We start from the raw sequence: 21031 nt of genomic DNA, 5'->3' as shown, positions 1-21031 counted from the left end.
TTTTTTTGTAACATTTTCATATGTACTTTTTTAAAGCTGGGTAAAATCCTTTTACAGCCATATAAAGGCCTCTTAGGATGCAGTGTCGTGATTTATTTTATGCATTTGGGATTGAGGTTTTTTTGTTGGTTTTATTTGGGTTTTGGGGGTTTCTTTCAGATAAATCAAATATTGTTAAATATGATAGAGATTGGACATCAGCTGTTATTTTCAAATACAGTTCTGAATTTATTTTAAAAGTTGCTATTTACGGCTTGGAGTTGGACTTTTGAGCTCAAACGTGGATACAATATTCTTATAAACGTTTTTATGAAGGTAGGAAGAAATACGCTACATTGACAGATGAGGACATATGTACTGACTTTTAGTGCTGAGAAGTATAGAACTGTTTCTATAATGTAAAATATCTGCATATGATAGGATTAAGCAGATTCTGGTATTTTGTTGTTGAAGATATTGACACACATTTTGATCAGTCCTGGTTTTGATCTTCTGCTGATGTCAGTTTCTGCTTTAGCACGGTTTCAACATTAGAAGTATTATTAGTCATACCTATTTGAAAAACCCAAAATCAACAGAAAAACGCTACTCAATAAAAGTGGAGGGGTGGAAAAGAAATTAACATGACAGGTCATTTTTCTGAGCACATTTTGTGCAGAGAGCATGGTTCTTGTTTTTCTTCAAGCAGAGACTTCAGAACTCTGCCAAATTCTGACTCTGTTCTGTGTAAAAGAACATCAGGGTGGTGCCTCAACTTGCCTGCCTGTGATACAGGACTCTGATAGGGAGGGAAGCATTATTAAAGCTTTCCTAATGTTTCTAGGTTGTAAATGGCTGTCTAGGAGATGGCTGTGTTTTCATCATCTGTAAAATATTAAAGTCTGATTAAACAAAATTGCAGAAGAGGTGATTCCAGTTTGAGTCTGAGACCTAAAAAAACCCAGTTGTACCAAATTTTGATAAAACTTTTGAAACCATGAAAAAGGAGGAAAAAGTGAGAATCACTCAAGAGGCCAGAATTGCAAAATTATTGTGTGTTTTCTCAAGTACCAATAAATAAGCAAAAGTGATAATCAAGTGAATGAGAAAGCAAGTAAAGTTTTGTTCTTGGTACTGTGGAGAAATTCAACCATGTATGTTGATAATTTCTACAAACTTATACTGGAATACATTTGAACTTAAGCAGAGTGTGTTGCCTGTTTATTTAAAACTAGCATCTGTTTTCATGATACAAAAGAGACTGACTGGATGTGTGCAATATAATTGAGTTTGTGAGAATCATGGCAGTAATGGACTGCTTAGGGTTTTGATGAGCATTTTTCATGTAAGCCGCTGAAATGGGAGATCTCAATGTTTAAGATCACTTTTATTGCAGAAACCTACTCCTGCCACTTGTAGTTTATGTACAGGACAAATATGCAGTACTCTGGCCTTTCCAGTTTAACTGTACTTCCTATGTGCATGCATGACAATTAAGGAATTGTGTCCAGCTGCAAGGTGGTAGCATTCCTGTTTAGATAAAAGTATTTATGCAAAGTAAGATGGTAAATTATACAAGATAATGCTGCTATAAAATATAATTTTCCCTAATACATAATTCATTTAAAAGGCAAGACACTGAGGCAAAACAAATTAATTCTCATGTAAAATATCAATGAATGCAGCTTTGTGAAACAGATAATTCTCTGTATGTGACCTATAGTACAGTAACTCAGTATGCTAAATGCTGTCCTTCTGGTCCTGACTGTGTTTGTGCTTTTATAGATTTTTTTGGCAGCCCAATGTTGTATTTAATTTATTGAAACAAAAAGTCCATAATGGAAAATACTGCAGAAGCTTGTTCTTTCCTATATCAGTATGGTTGCATGTATGTATTGTCAGTGAATGTATATATATGTGTTATGTGAAGGAACTGTGGAGGCTCTTTGTCCTATTACTTTAGCAACTTTGTCCTTACACTTTGACCTTAAAAGCATTATCAGTACTGTGTAAACAGACTTTCCTGTACTAATTTTTCTTTTAGATGTTTAAAATAATCATCAAAATGTCTGTGGTAGGCACATACATTTCTTAAACCAAAAGCTGTCAATTGTTTGGTGTTCATACAGGAACATACGATCTATCCATGGTTATAAAGTAATTAATATTAAAATATTTAGAAACTAGCCAGTCTGAATTGCTATGTGGCATTTTAAAGATCAAGGAACATGATAGCTAATGAATGAAGAACTACCAAAAAAAAAAAAAAAGTTGTAGAGGAAAACTACTTTGCTTGAGTGTGTGTGAATGTGTGAATTCTTTTCCTTCAGCTAGTTTTACATGAAATCATAGGCTCGGATTAATGAGCCATTCTTCATTTCAACTGCCCTATCAAACACCTACTCATTAGTCAGCAGCTGAAAGTGTTAGAAGAATGCACTACATCTGTCACTGGCAGCATTTCCTACCAAACTTGTTTGCACTGAAGTTTGGATAGAATCCATAAAAATAGGATTTAAAATGCGGTATTGTCTTATTTTCTAGATTCTAACCTGTCTCTGAATTCAATTTAGATCTCTCTTAAAATGCCTTTTATTATGCCCTCATTCACAAATGGAACATTTTGTTCCATTGCATAGATTATCATTATAATCAGACCTACACATTGTTGCTGCTGCAGTGAACTTCTTTCTTCTTAAGACCTCTACAGATCAAGCATTGAGTTTATACACGTGAATATTAATCGGTGGTTGTTGGACTGATAACTAGATCAGGCTAGTTAGCCTGGTGTCCAATTTTTACTCTTAAATGCTATTTTTACACTTTATTTCTTAAAAGTGGTAGGTGTGACCTATGTAATAAGGCCACAGACATCAGTGAGTTTGGTCTTATTTTGGTGGATTTTGCACAGAGCTTGATTAAAATAGTGTGCCAGTATTTGAAATGAGCTTCTGCAATCTGCCATAGGAATTACTTTTTTGTACTAATGCTATTTTTAAAGCAGGTTTCTTTCAAGGTAATGATTTTGTGTTGTACAGCTTTCTAAACTCAACCAATATCTACTGTTTTTTCACTGTATCCCCACTCACAAAACTTCTTGAGTGTACAAGATTGATTGAAGGAAATCATGGCACTGTTGGACCCATGTGCTACAGTGACCGTGCAAATATTAGGAAATCCAGATAGAGACAGGAAATCCAGTCACAAACAGATGTTTACCAATTCCTCTTTAACTAAACTTTGCTGTACTAGAAGGACTGAATATTATAAATTTTTCAATGAGGAATTGTCTTTTTCCATGCTTCAGTCTTGGGATTTTTTTTAAAGAAGCTGCATGATAGTTCATATCCCTTTAATTTATCCAGGTAAGTATATTTTTCTTATCTCTTTATTTCTTTTGATAGCTAAGTATTAACATGGTGTTTACGGCCTCTGTTTCCTTGAAGAATTTCCTCTTGGCTGTCCTTTGGATTTGAGTCAGAACCTAGAAGGAGAAGCCCATATTCTTCCTATTGCTGTAGGTTCTCTTCCAGAATGTGTAGTATCCAGTACCTTTCACTCTCTAAAACAAAGTTCCTGTCTTTGAGCAACTGACTGTTCAGGGTTGTGATAAGACCCACATTTTCTTATAGCCTGGCATCATATGAGAACAGTAAGTTTAGTGTAGGCTATAATTGGAGGTGGGGGGAAAAAGTAAATGACATTGCTTCTACCAGAAAAAGCAAGTCATGTTTATTCCTGTCCCTTTTTAGGGTGTCTGTCTGGTGGGCCAGATAATGGAGTCGACATGGCTCAAACTCAGCCTTTTCTCATTTTAACTGTGCACAGTTTCCTAATCTGGTTCAGCCATGCAGCTTCACAAAGCCTTGTACAGCAATTTCAGACAGTTGGGCACCTGAACCTCAGAAGAGAGGATTGTAGCAGTAGCTCCTATAGGTTTAGCTCAGCTTAGACTGCCATGGAACACAATCTAAGTTAGCAGAAAAATAACCTGACAATAAAGTGGCTTTCTCTTGGCTTAGGGAACTACACCAACTCAGCTGTAGGAAGCAAATTAGAGCAAAATATTTTCAAATGTAAAGCAGACAGGCATGCAAGGAAGGAGCCTGAAGTGGCCTGCAACAAGGCTGGCTTAGGTTGATGAAGAATAGCAATTTCAGCAAGTGTGCCTTTAGTAACCTTAGAGTTCAAACTAAATATCTTTCCTTCCTCTCTCAATCAAAAAATGAAAATTCATTTAGTCTGAAAGGTAACCAAGCCAAGTGTCTTAATGTAAACAGAAGTTTGTGCAATTGTAATTGTCTTATGTTGTTGATTCTACCATTATCAGTTAGAATAGTAGGTGGTGTAGAATGGAAATAAAGGCAGCCTTTGGGCAGGTGAATTTGCTATATGTGTAGTGGGGGTGTGAGAGTTTGTTTCTAAAATCAATAACCCAAATGGAGTATTTGTTTTTTAAGAAGTGGTACATAGCCTCCAAGTGTAAAGAGTATTCATTAGCTGTAATGCTGGATCCTAACTAAAGGATCTTTAAGGTCCCTTCCAACCAAAAGCATTCTATAATTCTAAAAAGTTACACAGTTATATCCTGAACACATTATAGGATTTTTTCTTCATTCCTGTTATTGGAAAGTTAGAAGTGATGAGCAGGGTTCAAAGGAAACATGTAATAGCTACAGTTTCACTACGTTGTCAATATGGTTTTTTGTCGTTGAGTTCTAAAAATGGATAGCTGAAGTTTATACTGTTTTTCATTTTCTTGCAACAGAAATGTCTTCATAAATTTGTTAAAGTAAGCTCTTCTTCCTCCCATTGATATTCATTAGGTCTGCTCCACTTGCACTAATATTCTTTCCCTTCCATTAGGAAGTCAATTCCTAACTCAATTTTGTTTGCAATTTTTTTCCCAAATGAAGTTGCTCAAAATAATTCAACTTAAGTAAACATTTTCCTTTGGTGGCAAATCAAATATTTTAGGACTGAAACAAAGGGAGGGTATACAAACCTCCTGAGCAGAATGTACTCCAATCTGTTCAATGGTGAGAAGACTGCAGATGTTGTTAACCAGCAAAAGGTCTTATGAAGACCACAGTACTTCAGCTTCACTAGTGCCCTGTCAGAATTACACCAAAAATACACTGGTTTATGAGTTTTTTAGCCAGTTTTTCAGTGTTTTTTTTAAGTACTGGACTCAGACCTATCAGAGTCCAGCAAAAAAGAAGAAATTAGAACATTTCTGCAACAGAAAACTTCCTGAATGTGACTGAGTCCTATCTGCCAATAGGACTGCTAGCTCTGTGAATGTCACATTTAGTCTCTCTAATGAAGAATTTTCTAGGGGGCTTGACTCTTAAACCATTACCTAAATGAAAGTCATGTTGTGTATAAATTAGGAAATGGCATTGTAATTAATATTCCCTTTTTGCTCTGTTGTAGAATTGTCTGTGGCCACAGGGACAGCCTTCCTGGTCATTTAATCTTTGCAGGGAGTTTCAGAGAGACACAAGCAGCAGCTGACCATTAGAGTAGACCTGAGTAGAGAGGAGTGATAGAGCAGCTGTTCTTAAATATATAGTTACCAGATAAACTGTAATTTTAAACATTATTTTTCTGCTTCGTACTGTGGTTTATTACTATAAAGTAATCTAATTCTGCTTTAAGATCAGGAAAATAAACAGAATTTGCTACAAGATCCTGTGTGTGAAAATACTTCAAAAAATACCCAAGTTGTTTAGTTTTTTCCTTCATCCATCAAAATCTTGTAGCAAACCTTGTTAGAGATCGGTCTTGGTTTTATTTTTTGATCTAGTTTTTTTAAAGGCATATGTCTATGGTAGCTTTTTGTTTTACAAGGCTAAAACTCACATTGAACTTGGTGATTTTAAAGGTCTGTTCCAACCTTGATGATCCTATGATTCTATGGTATACTCAAGGGATAAAGAGATAATAAACGTGAAGTTTTTGAGGATATACCTTCCCTGGTTTTGCCTACATTGTAAGGACAAAGGATTTGAATCTCTGTAGTCTTAGAGAAAAGGTCTAAAAAGTTCACATGGTTTGTTTTGATGTTGTCAAAAGCAGGATCAACTACATTTATGTCACACATTATGTTTGGTAATTTTTAAAATTACTAGAAACTTTGCAGTTTTTTTAATTGTGCTTATTGTGAGAGGATTTTATTTAATTTCTAACCTAATCTTCCTTGAGGTAGGATGCATTTACTGTTTGTAGTGAATGTAGAAAAATTAATTCCTTCCACCTCCATATTATTCTTTAAAATACTTGGATATTTAAAGTTCTGAAGTGAAGTTTATTCTATTTAAAAACAAACCAACAAACAAACAACTCATATACCACATCAAACAGAGGAGCTTTATTTTTGAACTAAGTAATATTTTAAAGATTTGTTGTCTTTGGGCTTTCTCATATGGTTTACATCCAAGATGTACTACTTCAAACTGGGCTTTGTCAGCAATCATTAAATTAAATTGATTTCTTTGTATGTCTTTGGATGATATTCTTCTTTTTTATATCCCAGTTAGTCTTTTCCCTTCACCAATTGAATAGTATTCAGCACAGCTCTCTTCAATACACCTTTGGCAGTGTATTATTGTAGTGTGATGTAATTTTTCTAACCAGGTACATCTATGCCCTATAATTTGTTTTTATTTCAAATTTTCTTCAGCAAGTTACTTAATGAAAAAGTGTCTTTTGATATGCACCCCTTTTTTTTCTTTTTTTTCGTTTTTTTTTTTTTTAGCACATATGAGTTAGGACACTGTCATAGATTCAGTAATCTACATGCTCATTTGCACTAGTAGGTGACATACAGTATTTGGGGAGAGGGACAGACTTGGAGACAGCACAAGTAACAGTGCCAGTGTTCTGAACATCACTCTCAGCAGACAAAATGGTTCTTAAAATAGCTCATTGTAAAAATAAATGTGCAAGTCTCATATGATAAAAAAACGCACCTCACAGTTTTGTTGTAAATACCTTAAATAATTGAATTTACAAGTTCATAAATTGTTATGCAGTGCTATTTTTTTAATTGTACTTCTGAGATAATGCAGGAAAGCTGCTTCCATAAGCCTATATAGTGCTTCTTAGCTTCTTTCTTTACTTTTCAGTAATAGTTTAAAATGTTATTTATAATTACTGATCTTTTTAGAAAGGAAAACCAGTATTTTGCAATATCCAAATTTAGGAACATTAATGTAAACTGAAGGCAGATCCATTTCTAGATTGATAGAAGTATCCAGGTCCATTTCTAGATTAAAATAAATACTCAGCATGAAACATGAGGTTTTAATCTGCTGCTTGTCGTATATATGTATTTTTATTCATAATGTACATACTAGTAACCAGCGGTAAAACAGTGCAAGGAATATTTATGAGGTTTTATATTTCTAAATTACCAGTATCTTACTGTAAACTAAGTACCTTTTGTTATGGCCCTTGAAAGCTAAAGTTGCAGATGTTGCCCTCAGCGCTGTGTTTTTTCCACGGTTAAATTGAACATTGGTTTGATAATCCTGGGAAACCGTACTGAAGGAAAGGCTAAGGAAAGAGGGAAAATAAAACTGGATGCGCTCTGCCTAGCAGGTGCTACTGAATATTATCGAGGGGGCGGGGGTACAACAGCAGCAATGAGATCATCCTGGTAATAATAAAAGCCCGAGCCAAGGCAGCAGAGCCGTCATCTCCGCAGCCGCTCCGCCCCTGCCGCGGGCGGCGCGGGGCCGGCGCGGGCGCGGGGGGAGCCCCGCACCGGCCGCGCTCATTCGCGGCCTCCTCGGTGTCATTTGAAGTTGCTGCCGTCGGCCAATGGGGCTCCTCCCGCCCGCTGACATCACTCCCAGCCAGTTCCCTCCAGCTGCAGAGCGCTTCAGTTTCTGTCTTTTTTTAAACTAAAATGGAGGCTGGTTTCTTGCCTTAAGGAATACAGTGCCGTGCCTGCTGGAGCCTAGATGTTGACATGTAACAGAGCTGGCAGCAGGATGGTGGTTGACGCAGCCAATTCCAATGGGCCGTTCCAGCCCGTGGCCCTTTTGCATATTAGAGGTGAGTTATTGTGCGTGAGAGTGAATCGCGACCCTCTGACGAGCGAATAAATGGCTATTGTGGAGCTCGGAGAAGGGGAGCAGGAAGTCCTTTGTAGCTCGGTCCCTCTCGGCTTGTTACAGCCGCGGTAAAACCGGCGGAGAGCAAAACCCATTTTCTATTATATGTGTTTGGGAAAGATTTAAGAATTCGTGGTGGCATTGCATACATAGTTAAAAGCAGGTTTTACAGCTTTCTGCCGTAACTCTCCCATCCCCCTTCCCAAGCTGTGCTGATGTCAAAGGATGTGAAGTCACTACCCCAGAAAGGTACTGAGGGGGGAGGGAAGAGCCAAGTTATCCCTATACCGTTTCTAGAGAATAAGGGCAAACCTTTGGTGTGCTTCAAAGCCTTTTTGTTTTGTTTTGTTTTGTTTTTTTGTTTGAATTGTTCCGCTAGAGCTGTCTTAAAGTGCACTGCAGCTTGTACAAGAATTGGAAGTGTCATAGAGGAAGGGGGTAAAGAGATGTGACACTTACTATGAAAATACCCTTTATGTATTTAGAAGGAATTTCCTAGAAGAGATGCGGTTTGGGTTTAACAAGTGAGCTCTTGTATGCCTACCGTGTTGTGCAGTTCTGAATGTTCTGTTCTTCAGGGAATATGTTCTTTTGGGTTTATAGAATTAGTGCATTGCAAATTACATTTTATAGAATTTGAAAATACATGTTGGTATGACACATCCGTACAATATTGAGTGTGTGTTGCTTGCTCTGTATTTTTTTACGTAGTAAAATTCTGCATTGTGTTGGGGATTTTCAGGTGTATTTTTTAATTGACTCTTAAGCAACCAGTGCTTTTTTTAATATCTGCTGTAGGGTGGTTCTGGTTTAGAACTTTATGAAGGCAGAACATGTATTAGCTGGGATGAGCACATCTTGAACAATGGTATTTATATGCAAGAAATATAGCTGGTACCGTTCTTAATTACCTTTGCTTCTCAGCTTTTACTGGCATAGGCTAGATGGTAGTACCGCAATGAATTTTTTTTTTTCATTAATACTCCATACACTGAAAAAAATTTTGCTTCAGAAGTTTATAAACCCCAGATATTTCGAAGTCTGTTATTTTAAGTAGGAACATGGGTGTTCAGATATTTAAAAAATATGACTTCTCTTTACCTTTTAAAAGAGCCATAACCTGCTCTGTCTGAAGTGGCAATTAATAAATTCTACGAAACTAATTTTGATCTGTGACCGGGGAGGAAATGCAGTAAAATTCCCTTGATTTCAGAAAGGGACTATGCTTGCTGTCAAGGGAATATAAATGGAACTGCCTGACCTGTGGACAAGCCTTTGCTTTTCGTTCTGTATAAATCTTAATTTTCAGTTAGATGCCTTTTGGAAGGGGAAAAGCAGCATCTTTTAAAGGTTCAAGTTAGGAAAACAAACCAAGGTTGGAATCAGAATGATGAAATATTGCAATGATTGTCGTTAGTCCTTTGTCTCAATATGATAACAAGGTTCTTGTAATTGAACTTCTTATCCTGCCTTTGCTCCAATGTAATACATAACCACGGGAACAATGGATTTTAAGAAACTGTGCTGAAATTTACTTTTCCAAGACCTACATTTTTGCTTCACCAAATAATACGAGTAATAAAGAAGAGATTAAAGGCTTTCTGGTTTAGGGGGTTTTTTTGGGTGGTATGGTTTTTTTCTGTTTGGTTGGTCACAGTTTTTCAGTGGATTATGAGAGCAGAGTTTCTTGTAAGTAATTAAATAACTGGGAGATTGATTTTCATTTTCCAGGTGGCAGAAAATAAAGTGGATCTCTGGTATTACAGCCCAGAGAAGTTTCTTGACACTGGGAGAGCAAAGCATCCCTTCCATACATCCCTGTGTGCAGAAGTTCCTTTGGGTTTTTTATGTGTACCTTGTGTTGCCAGCTGCGCTGATGCTACCAGCACTGATGCTTCCAGAATGAAGCCTGTCAGAGCAATACATACAAAATTAATGGCAGTGAAAATTAGCTGGCAATTCTGAAGGCTAATGACACATTATTACTGTTTGTCCCAATGCATGGTGCTTTTACAGTTGTCCTTTTACATCATCTGTTGTAATATAGGATTAAATTTCTAGAAGTGTTTTTCTTGGCAACGCTAAGAGCTACAACTTCAAGGTCAAGGACAGGGGGTAGAAACTTGGGTGTTTTTCTCATAGATACAGTTCATTGAAATAGAAAAATATTTCTTAAGCACCAGTTCCATAAAATTTTTAAAATTTTGAGATGGTGTAGATACCATATTTGAACTCAATCTTGTTTCTAAAAGATAATGTGAAGCCTTGTGGACTACACTGTTAGTACTTCCTTGAAAATAAAAATTGCAGTCTTCCTATAAAGTTAACTCCAAAGCACTTTCTGTACCTGGATCATATGAAATAGGCAATGTTTGCAGAATAAAAAGGAAATTTTTAGCAAGTGACGATGTCATGCCAGATCAGAACCTTTGTCCTGTGCATCATGAACTGTAGGGAGCGTTGTTGTCTGGGTTGCTTACAGCTTTACCTAAACAACATAATTGGAAAAACAGATGCAAGTGGTTTTTAAAAATTATGTTTAAAGTCTTGTGAATAGGAAATAAGAATGTCAGAATTTTATTGACTGCCATTGCTAACACTGCTAGCTCCAACATCACCAAAAGAAGAAGTAGTAGGAGGATAGGAGGTGTCATGACCACAAACACCCCATCCTCCAGCAGTTCATTTGGCTGCCAGTACTCAAGCTCATCTTGGGTATGGTGCAGCCATGTAATCCTGACTCAGAGTGCCGCGGAAAGAGCTGTGAGTTGGAGTTCCCCTTTGATTCAGGAGCTGTCTTTAGGCTCAGGCCTGTGGCCTTGGCTCTTGCCTCAGCTGGGTTGCAGCTGCGTGGTTGTCCTGTCATGTGCCTTGCTGATCTGTATCCTGGTGTGTTGACTACCCAGGTTGGTGTCCCTCTGCACTGAGCACTGGTTCAGCAGCCACAGGGCTGTCAGCTGAGTCTGCTTAGTGTCAGTATAGCTGCTCTCCTTTCTTCATTCAGGTACTGTGAGACTGTGCCCTTTGTCACAACTATAGACTGTTGGCAGTTGTTCAAGAGCAGTGTGTAGAAATCAGAAATTCAGGTGACTGTTGACCCATTGTTGGAAAATAATAAGCACTAAAAGAGCCTAATCCACGCTAAATGCAAGTGGTGTGGTACCATTGCTGTACATTATCTGCTTGTGCTGAAAACATTGGCTCAGTGAGAGTGATTGGTCTGCTGCGTGGTGAGTCTTTAGTCAGCAGGAGGCTCTCCTGGGGATCTGAGCATCCTGCTGCTGCATTGGTCTAGAGTACAAAGCTCAACGTTATGCCCTTGAGTTGATTGTCACTGATTGCCATCATCAACTGAAAACTTAGTTGTATTGGAATGATATAAAGTTTCCAGGAAAATTGCAATTTCAGTTTAGGCAGCTGTTACAGCCATGAAAATAACTACAGTGGTTTGTGATCTTGGATAGAGACTTGACCTTGTGAAACAAATGTATCTAAAGGAACTCATAATGGGATATCTGCATGGAGAGCTCCTTTAGGATCTTTGTGCATTGACAGGCCACTTGCAATCAAGATGACATTAAGACAGCACAGAGGGTTATTAGGTATCATGAATTCAGTGTTTTTACAGCAAGGAGGGAAGCAGATCTAGATGTTGTTTTCAGGATGCATCCCTGCGTATGGAGCCCCTCTGGCAACCAAAGGCCCAGAGTGATGGAAGTGCATTCATGGCCCTGATAGGACGGGCCACAAAAACAAGGTGAGGCTTGGGGAGAGGAAACATTTTGATTTCCATCTCAGCACTTCAATCAGAGAAAGCAGCTGTAAAAGCTGCATGGATTAGGACAAACAGTAAATATTTGTCACTAGACTACAGAGTTACCAGTTCTTATTTACTGTTGAGTGTTCAAAACCATAACTGTAGTATAAAATGTAATAAGAGATAGAAAATAATAGTAATTAATTCTTTAAGCAGAATATTAATACTCAGGGGAGAGGAGATGTTTTTCATTAGGAATACAGTTCATTGTTGATAACAAAAATCCTTTAATATTGTTTTGTCATAGCATAGAAGTACCCCAGATGCCAATGTCTCCATGAACTCAAGACATATTTTGAACAAAATACATATAAAACTCTGTTCTGATCTGCAATGACAGAGTTGGCATAATGTAAAGGTTACCTTAATGGCTTGGTTGCTGACTGGCTGGAACTGGTAATGTGTGTTCATGCTTTTCAAAAATTATTTTCAAGATGTTTTGCAAGACATACTGAAAATTGTGTGGGAAGAAGGGTGAGAACACCCTGATACTATGTTAACTCAAACTGGTGCTTCCTGTAGGCCATAGCATGTTTCAAATACCTCTTTGTCCATCCTTCTCCTTTGCCTTCCAGAGCAGCAAATGTTTTTTGACAGATTTGATTTGTCATTATTTAAGTTACTTTAGATTCTGTGGAAGATGCTTTGACTTTTTTTCAATGATGTGATGTTAACTTTGTCCATTTTTTCTATTTGCTGCTTGCTCATCTTGTGTGAGGGATCATGGAAGGTAGTTCAGATTCCACTTTACATAGTGTTCTTCAGGGCAAAAAATGCCAGTGGTAGTGTTGCTGTGATGTAAATATCTGAATATTTAGATATAAATTTGCATGTTCCTCAAGGGTGGTGAAAGATCTGTTTTTAGTTGGGCAATTTCTGTCTTGAAGGAGAAAAGCTTGGCACTTTCATTTTAGAAAGAATCCATCATGTGTTTGTCTTGAAAAATAATTGACCTGAAAATACTTCTATCTAGGCACAGTTGCTAAAAATTGTTGCTAGACTGTTGCTTTGCAGGAACGGTACGAGCTAAAAGAAGAAGAAAAATTATCCATTATGTAATTAAATGGGAAGCAGAGCCCAAAGCTCTTGCTTCAGAAGTAGTACGGACCAAACTCAGCGCACAGAACAGCAACCATTTACCTCATGATGTACAAAGGAGTCTGAAAGAGCTGGATCTGTTTGGCCCAAAGGAAGGAAGGTTAAGGGGAGATTTGATCCTCGACTAACTGATGGGAGGGTGTAGAGCACAGGGCTGTGCTCTTCTCAGAGATCCACAGTGGGTGAATGGAAGTACAGCTTGGCAAACTCTGGAGATTGCAATTGTGCACAAGGCGAAAATACATTCACTATAAAAGTGGTTAAAAGCTGGAACAAAATTCCAGAAGGGGCTGTGAAATCTCTGTAATTGGAGATACTTTGACTGGAGAGCAGCTGGGTTTATGTAGTGGGGAATTAGACTAGCAGAAATGACTGTCCCTTCTGGTGAAAATGATGTTATGATTCTGTCATGCTTTGGTTCTTGTGGGACCAAAAAATGACTGACTTTGCTGTAACGTAAAAATACTGCAATATTAATATAAATGTAGGGGGGTTTTTTTGAGTTCAAAGAGCAATATTCTTCCTGTAAACTCTCTTTATGCCCTTTCTGTTCTTTTTAGTTACTAAGGCAAACTTTTTAATACTTGGTGCTAGAATGCCTATTAGTAATACTTTTACTTCTGTTAATTCACAGTTTTTGGTGTTAATGGTGTTTTAAATTATTCTTACCGTGTCTTAGCAAACTGTTAGAGATGGATGACTGAAACTACATGGAGTATTAAAAACATTGGCATGCTAAAAGGATGTTTTATTCATTTCTAAATATTCAGTTAGAAGCTCAGCAGCAGTCCATATCTTCTGAATAAGATAGAGTTAATAAATGTACACAGACAGCTATTTCACCCAGATTTCTTTATATTTATCAGCTTTAGGTGAGATCTAATAGATGAATTAAATTGCTCTGTACTGTGAGATTTTTCTCTAGCCTTTTTTGACAAGTTTGAATTGACAATGAGTACAGCTTTTAACAAACTCTGTGACCTTGCTATTCATCTTCTGTGGTGTTTATGAAAATGTTGAACAGTGTCATTTCTCACACATCCTTACAACATGTTTATAGTAATCTTCCTGCATTATAACATTATGTTAAAAATAAAAAAAATCTCAGGATAATTGTCACTTACCAAATTTCTAATACTTTCCAAGAACTTGATGCGGTTCAAGCACAATTTCCTTTACATGTGCTGAGTTTGCCTTTTTGGGGGTAATAATATTTTATTATACTCTGAAATGAGCCTATTCTGATTATAAAAGCATACAAAAAATCACAAAGTCACATTTCATTATACTGTTTTTTTCCTCTTAGTATATTCTGCAACAGAAAATGAATCTGGTTTATTTCTTCTGTATTTTCTGTGTAACTATAATCTTCACCTTGGAATGCATCTTGCACCATCCACATAAATAGGTGTTTTAAGGATGGTGAACTTATTTGGTCTGAGCACGTATGTTTATTTAAATCTTAATTTTCTTTAATCCTTTAGCACATTTAAATTCAGTCAATATTTAAAGTACAGTCACTCCTTGTGAGAAGTGAGCAAAGTCTTCCTGGGACAAAAGGTGTATAGAGGAGACATCTTCATTTTCTTCTGAGATGCTTCTGTAGTAGTGATGAACTGGGTTACTTCTCTGAGTGAATTTAAATTTTAAAATGGAAGGCTTGTTTGTACCCTTGGGGAAATATTTCCATGAAAAAGATCTTAAAAATTTTTTTTAGTCCTGCCAGTTCAATAATTGGGATTTCCCATGGTCAGCACACCTTCTATCCTGCTTGCAGGTCATAGTTGTTGGGTTTTGATCTAATGGATAAACCTCAGCTGACATTTAAAGGAGATGAAAATGCTTGTTCTTCTCTTTTCTCCCCCGTTGGCCATAATTTGGTAACCTGAAGGGATGAGAACAGGCAGGAACTTTGTTTGGGATGTTCTGTTCCTGCCGAGCCACCTGGACTCTGTTGGTACCTGGCCTGACTCTTGGAGCTCATAGTCATCCATCTTGCCAAAAGTTTCCAATTTCTACTAGAAAATTCTAAGCCTGCTGCTCTTTAACATTGCTTAATGACTTGTATACTTAATTGTTAGCTTTGAAACTGATCCACTGTTCCTTTCTAAAAGTGTTGCCTCAAAAATAAGAAGCAAGGCCATCTTCCTCAAGGACAACCAGCAGTTCTGCTCTTAATGAACCTAGGCCTCTCATATATATCAAATTATAAAAACTTTCATATGTTAGGATTAGATAATTACATCAAGTATCAAAGGACTGGTATTGGTACAAATGGCTCTGTTGTTGTATTACTACTTGTTTTGCTGGATCTTTTGGAAGGACATTCAGACATTGCCAGACATAGATCAGTGTTTTTTTAATGTATCTACCAAAGAAACTCCTGCAGCGTTTTAAATATTTGACCAAAAGCAGATTTAAAGGAGGTTGCTTAATTAGTATTCCTGCTTCCTTTAACATGATAACATGCTGATTAACTCTCCACTTACCATGCAGCACTTTCTATCAGAGAGTGTATTTTACTTTCTACTGCATTTACTCTTTCTTAACTGTCTCTCCTCCTTTCTTGACTTTGTTGGGTTGTTTTTGCCTTCATATAGACTCCTTGCTAGTATGAGGAGTACATGTACAGGTTCTTCTGCTGGAAACAATGAACATGTTGTGTTCGCACTGCATGTAAAATATCTGAGGGCATGACTGTAAAATGTCTCTAGAGGGGACTTTTTGTTGAGCTAAAAATACCATGAAATTGTAGGAAGGTAGTCAGCTGGAATTTTTACATTACTTTTACTGACTCATGGAGTAACATGCATTCCCTTTCAAGGAAGCAAAAATGGATGCCATCAAATTTTTATTCATACTGTTTTGTGATGGTTGCTGTGAAATACATTTTAAGATAAAAATTAACTATCACCTGTTTCTATGGAAAACTTTTATTTCCATTTCTGTTTGACACTTCTAATGAATAATTGAGACTTCTGTAAAATTAATTCCATGTGCTATCAAATAATTAGCTACTGAAAGTGCACTGTAAACCACACAGATTAAGTGAGCACCAGCAATATTTAATAAATACAAGGTTACTTGCATCATATATAGACAAGATGTTCATCTGGGGGTGGGGGGGTGGCTTTTGTGCTCTGACCTTTGTGCTGGGGGTGGATGCCTCGTACAGGTCAAGCAGCGTCTCAGTAGCCTCATGGAGCTGCCCTCTGTGCTCCATCCTGTCTCAGGTGATAAAACTGGCAGAAATGGCACTTGGAGTGCATGATGTTTTAAAGCCACATCTGCAAATCCTTTAATCAATTCCACTTAATGCACATACAAATCATGTGGTGCCATTTCTGCTATAACTTGCCAATGCAGTTTTCTTTAATAAAAGTATAGTTAAACTTAGGGGTGGGATCTGACTCTGCTTTGTTATCAATAGTGGAAGTGACAGTTCTGTGTCAATTTTCATAATTGCTCTTGTTACTGAAAACTGATCTGAATTTTATGAAGAAAAAATTATACATGAAGTGTAAAATTTAAAAACTAATTTAAAAATTGTTCATTTGGGACTTTTCTGATTGTAGAAGCCTATCGGTTTGAAGCACTTTTTCATTTTAAAGATTTTAATGGAAGGTTTTTAATTTGCATTTTGGATGAAATCTACCAGCTCTGTGGCTTCACACAGCCTCTGGAACCAAATTCTGTTACTACTTTTATATTTAAAGTGAATGTATAACAATGTCAGTGATGTTTCAAAGGTGTCCTGTGTTCATTCAAGTCATGTTGGAAAGAAAACTTGAACAAAATTATCAAAGCCTACAAAAAACCAATGCAGTATCTGTTCTTTGGGTGTAATAAGTTTTTCTTCAAAAACATTTTCCAGACAAACTAGTTGTAACTATAGAATCTTTCTTCTAACCTATTCCGAGAATATATTTATGCTTTTTGCTCCTGTTACATCTAGTCTTCTATATAAAGTGTCTTAAAATCCAAAAATTCAAGTACAGGGTTTTTTTGAGGACCATCTTAAAGTTGTTTGTTATATGCAATAAAAACTGATTTGTTCTTGTCCCAGTACAAAATTATGATTTTTATGGCTTTTGAATCAGAATATTATACACCCTCTCAAAAGCAAAATGTTGAGTGTGTATTTCACTGCAGAACTTTTCTTATTTCATTTTGTAGGAACTCTGTAATCATTAATGTATCTTAAGGAATAAGGCATTTCAAAGCTTGTAGTTAAATGTAAGAAATAAGAGTAATTGCTTTCATTGCACATTAAATCTTCTGTTAAAAAGGGAAAATGTAAATAGAATAATGAATATTGTGTAAAATGTTCTGGGAGTGAGATGTCTTAATGTGTCCAGGACTTCTGGATATGTAGTAAGGAATCAGTCTTGGATTCATGGATAATACAGCCAATCAACTTCGTGCCCTGTAAATTTACAGATTTCTTGGAGGCTTCAATTTAAATGTATTCCATACTGAAGTTCGCTCTTTCTGCTTTGTGAGAGGGGTGGAAATTATCAGCAGAATGTCAACTTTTCTGGCAGCTAAGCAATAGGGACACTTTTGCTAATCGGTACATTTTCAGTTCTTGCTAAAATTCCTTTGTGAGACTTTGTGGAGATGAGTTTGACCAGAGACTGAAGACATCTGTTGAAGCAAATGTGTATGTTTTTGGGCAAATGTCCTGTGAGGAAAATAATGTTGGATTATGCAGGAATATTTTTTGGGTTAAATGGGAAATCATTATGCACTTAATTTCTGACACATGTGCAGATATATTGTGTCTTCAGTCTTAGATGTTGAAAGTATGTATTTTTAAATGGGCTTTCTACTAGTAGTTGGTTTTCTACTTTATTTCAGTCAAAATTTTAATTGCTAGAAAGTAATTTTTATTTCTTAACAGAGAACTGCTCATAGTTGCTTTTAGCATTTGGCTTGGCCAGCGTTGACTGCTAAGCAATTTATTAACGTAGTTCTAAATATATTTCTTTATTTTCTTACCAAATCATTTCTGTGCTGCTTGATCATAATTTCTGTGCTGCTTGATCATTTGTTTTACCTGCATCACTTCATATAAGGCAGCTAAGTTTCACAGGATGTGGGACTAAGAAAGGGTTATTCATGCCAAAAAATGAGGAAAAATGTGCACTGAATTGGAGGTTTTTTCCAGTGGATACAAAAAACCAAACCCAAACAAGAAAACCTCCAAAGAATCAAACAAGAAAAAACCCAAACCGACCAAGCAAAAACCCTACCACAACCCCACACTACCCTTCCCTCAAAAAAACCCCAAAAACATTCAAAAAAGCCCTGTACTAGAGATAGGCTTGTAGTCTATTGAAGTCTATTAAGAAATTGCTCTCAGGAAAGCCACAAAAGCCCTGTTGATTTCTGGTGAAGACACTTCTGCATATCTTGTAATGGTATGTGATAATTTGAGAAGATCAGCCATTCAGGACCTTAGTTTGCATCTCAGGCTCAGTGTGACCTGTGCTGTTTAAACTCTTCCTATTTCTAGTTTTAAATAGAGTGGAGAATTAAGAAAACTAAATCAGGGTTGTCCTCAAGGAAGGTTTATGTTAATTTTTGTTAATTTTAAAGTGTTTTCCTCAGACAAGCAAGGATGTGCTTATAACTTAACCAGAGTTCCTGCATGGGGACTGGGTATTTACTTTAGGTTGCTTTGGAGTGTGAAACTCATCAGTTTGATCACAGAAAAGCTGGGGGGGGGGGGGGGGTGCGCTTTTCTTTCTTCTTTGTAATTTTTTTGTGTAATCTATTTCTAAGCCTACACAAGACCCAGCTTGTGATATCTGTTAATGATTATTCTAAGTGTCATCATTAAATCACCAAGTTTGGCATTCAGCAGCATCCAACAGAAAGCAAGCAGCAGCCCCCAGGTTTAGAAAATATACAGAGAGTGAGGAGAGGGGGAGGCAGTCTGACAGGCTCTGGAGAAGGAAACGTTATTTTACATTTAGGTAGCTGAGTGTTCTTTGAATTGTATTTATCATGGATGTGTGACAGGTACTATTGACTGACAAGTTACTCAGACTCAGAGCAGCTTCTGATTAGAATTAGGGGTTGGTGTGTGAAGTTTGGGTGTGTTTAAGGAAACAGTGCATTTGCTTACAGCATTTGGGCAGGTTTGATTACCTGATACTCATTTCATCCGAGTGTCCAGAGTGGCAGAGTTTATTCAGGTTTATGTATTTCTTCAGTTTTCTTAACAGAAATCTTAGTCTGAGTTACACCATACACTTCAATTATGTTACAGAATGTAACTGAGGTCTGGTCTGACAACAGTACTGCTTCATTTTCTCAGAAAGACTGTTAGATATATTTAAAAACAATTTTAAAGTTTTAAACACATTTGAAGATGTTGGATAACTTGAGAGTGGATTCAAGCACACTCTAGTGCCTATGAAATTGGGGGTTTTTCCTTAGTGTTTTGTGTTTAAAATGAGATTTGCTGTCATATTAACTTTGTTTGTGGCAAAAAGCTTTACTGAGAGTTCTCTTTGTCTGTTTGGTTTCTCTCTTTCCCTGTTAAGACACTTTTTTTCTTCCATTGTCTATTTGATTATCCTCCTTGCCATTTTTCTCCCTAATTTTCAGGTAGAATTTCCATTTCATTAGCTCAAGCCCATTTCAGCTTGTTTCACATGTCATTCCCTGTTTAAGCACTCCTGTTTTCCTCTTTATGCTACATTGCCTTTAAAATATTTATGCAGTTAAAAGTATTTTACTTTTCACTTTATGTTTTTAAATGTTTTAATGTAGTGTAAAAATGCTTATTTCTCTTAACCATATTACAAATATCCTCTTGAGGTTTTTAAAAATTTCACATAGCTTCTAATAAAACAGTTAACTTCTGATAAAGCAAGCAAGCAAGAGCTTGGTTCAGAGTGGCATTGGTCTGCTTTGGAAAAATCAGTAGATAATATGGTGTGTATACTATTCACTGTTGATCTACCTGTATCATAATCTGATTTATAATTTACACCTGGAATAAAGTTACTGGCAGTAATTTGAGTGCCTCAGGTTGCTTAGTATGTAAAAATTATGCCAAATTGTTTAAAATGACAGTAGACCTTTTTTCCTATTATGTTATTAATCAGTCCTTAAAATCTCCTGTCTTAAATCTTTGACAGTTAAATGTCTTTACTTAGTTTCTGTATCCTCGAAACTGTGTGTAATCTGTGTTAGGAGATAGCTGCCACCAGTGCTGGATTCCCCAGTGAATGGAGATTTCAGAAGGGATTAGTGTTGTAAAGCACCTGCTTTGAGCTTCACTCTGGGACTGACAAAACATGTGCTTCCCATTCCTTTCAGGCTCCTTTCAACTGTAGGATTCTTGAGGTGTTGTCTTTTATTCTTTTTTTTTTTATCTTTCCTTTTTTTTTAGTTATTGTTTAATTCATCTGGTAATAGCTCATTTGATTCTAAGAGCCTTTTTTTTTATTATTATTACATGAAAAAATATATTACTTTAAAAGCTTTATAATAAAAAAAAAGCCACTCCTTTGAATGAAAATTTAGCCAAGAGATTTCTTTATTTAGAAACCAACAATCTTAAATGCTATGTACCTTAATGAATTCCAACATGTTGCTCTTGCCTTCCCCTCTTCACTATGTGTATCATAGAATCATATCATAAAATTATTTAGATTGGAAGGGACCTTACAGAACATCAGTTCCAACCCCCCTGCCATGGGCTGGGGCACCTCCAATAGACTGGGTTGCTCAGAACTCCATCTAACTTGGCCTTGAACACTTCCAGGGATGGATATTCTCAGCACAACCTGTTCCAGTGTCTCACCACCCTCTCAGTAAAGAATTTCTTCCTAATGTCTACACTAAACCTGTCCTCTTGTCAGTTTAAAGTCATTACCCCTTGTCCTATCACTCCATTCCCTTGTAAAACGTCCCTCTCCAGCTCCCTGGTAGCCCCTTTGCATTCTGGAAGGTGCTATAAGCTTTCCCCAGACTTCTCTTATATGCAGAAGAACCC

General features: G+C 36.8%; 1 protein-coding gene across 4 annotated transcripts in view; it reads left to right on the top strand.

Moving 5' to 3' along the window:
• Positions 1 to 21031, top strand: part of PPP2R5C (protein phosphatase 2 regulatory subunit B'gamma) — a 75649-nt gene that overhangs the window by 20826 nt on the left and 33792 nt on the right. The window contains exon 1 of one of the 4 annotated variants that reach the window (XM_021549672.3): positions 7725 to 8043. The exons of 2 other annotated variants lie outside the window; for them this stretch is intronic. In XM_021549672.3, coding sequence (XP_021405347.1) covers positions 7950 to 8043 — 94 coding nt within the window. In that variant the 5' untranslated portion in view covers positions 7725 to 7949. Of the gene's footprint in view, positions 1 to 7724; positions 8044 to 21031 lie in introns of those variants that run through there. One more of the 4 variants, XM_021549673.3, reaches the window with a different exon arrangement.

The sequence above is a fragment of the Lonchura striata genome, chromosome 6 (genome assembly GCF_046129695.1).
Source record: "Lonchura striata isolate bLonStr1 chromosome 6, bLonStr1.mat, whole genome shotgun sequence".
In the NCBI taxonomy this organism is placed as follows: domain Eukaryota; kingdom Metazoa; phylum Chordata; class Aves; order Passeriformes; family Estrildidae; genus Lonchura; species Lonchura striata.
Note: the sequence above shows the minus strand (reverse complement) of the source record. Positions and strands in the feature narration are given on the sequence as shown.